Here is a 7,134-nt window from a genome sequence, read left to right as displayed (position 1 = left end):
CCATCCTGGTCTTTTTTAATTAACGGGAACAACTTGTTAACTGTCTGATAAAACTCTTAATTAAAAATTATTATTTTTTTTTGTCTTTTATAATATATAATAATAATAACACATTCAAAACAAAAGACTATACAAGTTATTTAACTGATTTGTAACAAAAAAAATATTTCTAACTTTTATGTTAGTAGAAATCCGTAAGCTGGTATATTTTTCTAGTGAAGGACGTGTAGGAATAACTTACTTCCAGAAATAACCAGAACAAAGTATGTTAAAAGTTTATTATGTTATACTTGCCGAAAAGACTGTTACATTGTTTTTTCCAATGCAAAAAGTCTTGTTATAGACGAACGTTTTCCAAACTCGCTCGTCTAGTAAATATCAAACGTCACAAAGGGGATCCAAATGAAGAACCCGTCCCACGACGAGCCCCGGGGCTTAAAAAAAAAGCCCCGGGGCGTAAAAAACCTTAGGATGCACCTCGTTCTCTCTCCTCGAACACCTAATTAACAATAACTATAGCATGTAATTGTTTCATAGAACATGTAATTTTTTCATTATTTCATGTCACATATGTGACATGAATAATGAAATTAAGTTTGACAGTAAGGGAAGAATCAGTACATCCGGATGTAAGGACAAGGAAAGTAACTGTTCAAATTTGGCCAGTGGACCTGATGTCGGTATCATTTATGGACGACGGTTGGGACACGTACATTTTCCTTATAAATAAAATATTAGGTCATCGTCATCAGCGACATGTTTGTCTTGTTTGTTTGTTTTTTACAAAACAATCAGAAAGAAATTACTTTTACAATTACAAGAAATAACAAATGGGATTTTACAGGTCCTGTTCGTAACCATTCATGATTTGGCTCCTAAACAATACTTTCAGTTTAGATAGACTTGTTCAATATTTCAGTGCATCATTACAGTTATTCCACAGACTAACACCTTTTGATGAGATGCAATGTAGTTTGGCATTTGTTCTCATCTTAACCAAACTTCAATGTGCAAAGTTTATTTTGTGGACAGATGTGTTGTGCTTAGTAAAGATGAGGATAGAGAAAAAAGGTGTGTCAATCATGCCAGAGGTACTCTTTTTATTACCACAACGTAACTTTATCTTTCAGATCAGATTTAACATTCCTTACCTGTAGTGTATACCAGAAGGTGAGTGTGAGCGAGCTGGTGGTCTCGTTGACCGGGTAGTGGCCGGGGATGCCCGTACAAAACATGATCATGTTGACTAGAGCCAGGAAGCCCTGCCAGTGATCCACCTGCTCCAACAGAGTCCTGCAGAGAGAGGTGGATGGAGGAGAGAAAGAAAAAGAGTCATTTGGCTTACTCTAAACCCTTCACAGCAGCTAATCAAATTCTCCATTGAAGTTCCTCTAAAGAAACGTTCTTACGCTGCGTCATTCAGGCAGTAGACATAGCAACATTTAAAGACCTAACAATACAGAAGTAGAGAATGCACAGTGTCTACTTGGGACAGAATATTGCATGACAAATTCATGTTAGGAAACCTGTTTATAGTAGGCCTTTTTGTTAGGATTAGTTTTCTAAACTGGAAACTGGAACTGTTCCCGAAATCATTAAGGCCATGATAAAAGCAAACACTATAAAGTCTTTATAATTGTGTCCACACACACCTGGAGTGGTTTTCTCCCAGCGTTACGGCGATCCGGCAGATACCGTGGCAGGTCTCCATGTCCCCGCTCTGAACTGCCTCTCTGAGCTGCTCCTGGAGGGCCAGCACTCGAGGAACCAGCTTCAGCAAGGTGTTCACATATCTACAAAACAAAAAAACAAAAAACAACAGACATGAGTTAGTTCATTGAACCCTGATACTAGCTACGTAGTTTAACATACAGGGAATTCAAACTGAATTCTCTGGTAACCCCAAGAGTTACCAATTGGAAGAAACAACCATCAAAGCAACATTTAAGCTTATATCTTCTTAAAGCATTGAAACACTATTAAATTAATGTAATCGGAAATGTTCTTTAACATTATTTTGGAAACGTTACAGCTATTTCTTTTATAGTGTAAAACTAAAAACAGACTGTCTTCTTCAAAATGACTCGCGCCTCTTACCGCCTGATAGTGTGTCATGTTTTTATTTTAATTAGGGCCCATGGCAATCATTTAACACACATATAAAACGAAAAAAAAAAAAATGATATGAACTTGTTACTAACAAATTGAGTGACAAGGAAAAATTAGAAACATCTGCTGGGACCCCAGTTGGTAGGATGAGGGTTTAAGAACATGAGTTAAAACATTGCACAGTGTGCTGTATAAGTGAGAAAAACATAGCATGCCCAGCCAGGCAGCTCCACTGGTGAACATCAAACTGAGTCACAGTGCTCACAGCTAGGTTGATATTTATTGCTCCTTCTCAAGACAAGTGTTTATCTCAAATCAAATCTCAGCCCGTGTCAGTCCTACCTCTGATCCAGCACACCCACCCTAAAAAACCCACACATCTTGCAGGGAACCAGGAAATCTATTCAAAGCTCAGAGCTGCTGTCAGTTATCATTCTGTCTTCGTCCTGCTGTCTCAGCCATCTATTATTCCTTCACTCTTAAACACACCCATGTGCTGACACACAAACGTAAATATGGACCCAATCACACACACACACACACACACACACACACACACACACACACACACACACACACACACACACACACACACACACACACACACACACACACACACACAGTCAGCCTTAATGACGGAGGATGAAGGGGTGACATTTGGAGATGAAGGACGTGTATGTGTGCCTGAATGTCACGGAGGAGGAGAGTGTGGAGGGTTGCAAAATTCCAGGAATTTTCAAAGATGGACATTTTCCATGGGAATTAACAGGAATGTAAGAGAATAAACGGGAATTTATGGAAATAAACTGGACATTTTCTAAATTGAAGGTTGGCTCTTCATAGGGAACTTAAATATAGTTGGGGGAAGTATATTTTAGCATAATCTTGACTAAAACAAACAGATGCCATTCAAATACACTTGAATAGCCCTGCTATTCCTCAATCACATGCACATAGCACACTGCTTACTGCAAGGCTATTGAGACGACACCCCCTACAGGCACTGTGCATTCCTCCATCACATAGTACACTGCTTACTGCAAGGCTATTGAGACCACACCCCCTACAGGCACTGTGCATTCCTCCATCACATNACCAATTTATTTGAATTGCAGATATATATTTTTTATTAATTTCATCTTTATTATATTCATAATTTTAGCTCAATCATTTTGAATAGAGCTTAACTCTCTTAAAAATTTCAACTAGACCCATATAATCTCAGATTTTTGTGGTTGCATTTACTCTCTTTAAAAAATTAAAATACTTCCAACCAACCCATTTTCAGTATACTAAGCTTGGATAATGTGTCAATACACTTTTTGTAAAGTCAGATCAATTTAGTAGTGTTGATTTCTACATAAAATATAAGAAACATACTGTGCTAATTTTATCGGTTCATATTAGTATTTATTTAGTGCCGCTATCTGTGACATGTCTCCATGCTTTAATGTTTCAAAAAGCTCTTTATTTTTTCTCATACTGCCTGTGCCTCAGCCACCTGTTTTCTCTTCTGTTTGTGATTGGTCAACCGCTTAGAGATGTGTCAGAGATGTCCCTACCCTAAGCATATACGGTAAAATGTGTTGAAATGTTTACATTATGATGTCACTGTGTTAATGGAAGTAAAGAAAGGAGTCCAATGGAGGTGTTTCAGGCACTTTGGTTGGGAACTTCGGGATTTTAGCCATTTACATGCACAAAAACCTATCGAACACAGGAAAGGAAAAGGAAAAGGGAGAATAGCGCTCCTTTAAGTTTCGTTTAGTTAAAGGTCCCATGTCATGGCCATTTCTACTGATCATAATTCCATTGTTGAGGTATACTAAAATAGATTTACATTGTTCAATTTTCCAAACTCACATTGGTTTCTCATACAGCATCTCTGTATAGTATGTGTATTCACTCTCTGTCCTACACGCCTTGTTGGAGCTTCTGCTCCCTCCTCCCTGTGAGCCCAGTGGCCGTCTGCGAGACAGCGAAACCCAGCCTGAAACCAGCTGGAAACCAGCCCGATCATACACACACACCTGCAGCCTGGCTGGGAGTTTGTGTGTGTGCTCACACACAGACTCACAGCCTTGCCGCGCCCCGCCGTCTCAGGCGGAGAAATCAGCGGAGCTGCAGCTGAGAAAAGATTAAGTGTGTGTGTGTGTGAGGAAGTCCGCAGATTGGTCCATTTGGACCGATCCATGGACGTAACGTAACGGCTCCACGGATTGGTCCATTTGGACCAATACACGGACTAAACGTAACGGCTCCGCGGACGTAAAGTAACGACAAATACGTCACTATACCCAAGAAGAAAACAATGGAAAAAGAGAAATGTCCAACGAGGCGTTCTGGGGCAGCATAGACAGGTCTTTTCTGTTAGAGTTTTACTCGCTACAGGGTGTACTTTGAGGGTTTGTGACTCTGCAGACCATTTACATGAATAAAAAGCTACATAACACACAAGGGGATGGGTAATAACCAGAAAAGCATGTCATGGGACCTATAAAATTATTAGCTCTACTTTTGATACATTCAAATAAAACAAACAAAAACTTATTTTATTATTTTATAACAAAATGTAGTACGACCATCAATTTAAAAACGAAAACATATATTTTTTCTTTAAGTATCCTCCTGTATTTTGACCAGGTGATACGTCCCTGGTCCATCTGAATGGATTTATTCCTGCCTAGTCAGCAGGCGAGGCACAGTAGTTAGTGCCTTGGGGAGCGGCACAGATGTATGACAGAATCCCCCGCTCCCTGTACCCTTCTCTCAATGAGGATTTCAGTCCTGCTCACTGAAGGTGGAAAGGCTTTAGCAGCTACTTCTGACAGGGTTGTGTTCTCCTGACAGTGATCCGCCAGCTGTCTGTCACTTTGATTAATCTCTGCCTTTGGAGCGCTTCATTCAGTGCACATTCCCCCATCACTGCATGACCTCAAAGGTTTTTGCTTTAATTGAAAGGGATCTTACTGATGTACTGTAGACTCTGTGTCTATCATTTCATCAGTTGCACACTATTTCTGCAGTAACAGAAACATAGATGTTTTGCCAGACAAATTATTTTAAAAAGAACTCTTCATAGAGGGGTGCTGGAACGAGTCCTAAAATCTGGAAATGATTCACTATTTTAATACTTCCCGTCCCATTGTAGAAGTCACAAACATTTTGAATGGTGCCTGAGTTGACTTCTGTGGTTAGAAATGTTCATGTTTTGTTCTTCAACATAAAATCTGTCAATAAACACTCCACTGGTAAATGTCTGGAACTTCAATTTGTCATAAAAACATCAGCCACCTTTTAGCTTTGCGGTGGTGACGTGAAGTCATGTGACCGTGATGTACTGTAGTTTGTTTATAGCCTAATGTTAGATTTTTGCTTCTGTCAATTGCATTTACGCCTCAAAAACATAAGGTGGTATATATGCAAAGATTACCTGCTTAATAAAACATGTAAGTATCATAAACGTTTGTTCGACACAGATCTTATTTTCTGCTATACTCCAAAATCCAATGGACAAATCCCTTTGCTTTTAGTTGAGGGAGCCCTTGGGATGCTGACTTCCGGGTATGCTTTTAGAGAAACAGCTTTACCGCACCACTCTCATACTACGTTAAACATCTTTCTGTGGAATGTAACCTTCATATGAAACAACACATTGTACTTGATTGGCTAAGGGGCGGGACATCCGACACATCTGACACATCTCTAACGGTTGACCAATTTCAACGGAGGCGGCCAGATAACAGAGCAGACTGGGCTCTGGTTTCAGACAGAGGGTGAAAAGAGGTGCTGCAGCACAGGGAATAGGAGAAAAATAAAGAGCTTTTTAAAAATTAAAGCATGGAGACATGTCACAGTAGAGACACACAATACAAATGATGAACCTGAAAATAAGCATTACATGCTGTCTTTATTGTGATATCTACTGTACTGTATGATGAGCAAGAAATCTTCACAGCCTCTACTGTGTGAATAAATAAATGTCCTCTCCCAGGCAATTATATGCTGCCAGTTGATGCTCTGTCCTTTTAATGTTGAATCTTGATAATATAATGAAACGCCTTAGTTGAAAGAGATATTACTGATATACTGTAGATTCTGTCTTACATAAGTTTATAAAAAAGAACTCAGATCAAGTATAAGTGATGCTTTATAGTTGTACAAATCACAGCATTAAGCAAAATTGTGTCTGGCACTTACACAAAGAATGTTCACCCTTTACAAGTAAAAAACAACAACATTTAAAGAGCAACTTGCAGGTTTTTTTTTTTACTACATTTATGCTTAACCTTGCCTGAAAATTACAATTAAAAATGTTAATGCAGGATTTGATATGTTTTACAAGACATAAGGGCAGGAATTCAGAGGGAAAGGAGCCGTTTTGAGCTCTGCTACTAAAAACTGCTTTTTTTTTTAAACGTCATACGTAAAACGCGCCATATTACTTCACATGGGGGAGCAACTTTCTCGGACTCGTTCTCTGCCCAATCCGCGGTAGTAGTTTTGTAGTTGGTTTGAGCGGTTGTGATTTAGTGAGCTGGTATTTTTTCTCGGTAATTTTACATTGCATTTCACCATTTGTAATCATGGTGAGCTTGTGTTTGTGCAGGTTGCACAAACTCAAGCCTGTTAGGGCATCGAGTCCACAGTTTCCCTCACGGGAAAAGAACCGGAGCGAGCGTTCGTTCCTGGGTGCGTTGTGCATCCACCTCCCTGCAGCACATACTCCGTCTCCACAGCTTTATCAAGAAACCGTATTACATCTCTCTCCCCCCCTTCGCTGCTCTCTCTCTCCCCTCCGGCGCTGCTCTGTCTCCCCTCCGGTACACGGCACCGTAAGACGTAGTGTTGAGTTGCATTAGGTAACGCTGTGGTGGCTGTACTGCTCCAGCCGTCTCCTTTGTGTTTGTTTGTTTCCCCCTGTCTGTGTTGTTTGTGTGGGCGTGGTGGCTTTCACTCCTGGCTCCCGGCTCAACCTCCACTCACCTGCTGCAATCAGCTGTGCACCCTCCCCGACTACACACC

The 7,134-nt window shown here is 40.1% G+C and overlaps 1 protein-coding gene across 1 annotated transcript; it reads right to left on the bottom strand.

Moving 5' to 3' along the window:
• Positions 1 to 1,107: 1,107 nt before the first annotated feature.
• On the bottom strand, positions 1,108 to 2,489 carry LOC104941695 (importin-13-like; the record flags this gene model as incomplete). The annotated part of the gene is made up of 3 exons (XM_010766832.1): positions 2,452 to 2,489; positions 1,653 to 1,793; positions 1,108 to 1,293 (listed from the first exon to the last, which is right to left on the bottom strand). Coding segments are annotated over exons 1-3 (365 nt in total), but the record flags the coding sequence as incomplete, so codon positions are not given.
• Positions 2,490 to 7,134: the final 4,645 nt, after the last annotated feature.

Source organism: Notothenia coriiceps, unplaced genomic scaffold (genome assembly GCF_000735185.1).
Source record: "Notothenia coriiceps isolate Sejong01 unplaced genomic scaffold, NC01 NC01_scaffold00000320, whole genome shotgun sequence".
NCBI classification, from domain to species: domain Eukaryota; kingdom Metazoa; phylum Chordata; class Actinopteri; order Perciformes; family Nototheniidae; genus Notothenia; species Notothenia coriiceps.
The sequence above is the reverse complement of the archived record's forward strand: the minus strand, read 5'-3'. Positions and strand labels throughout refer to the sequence as shown.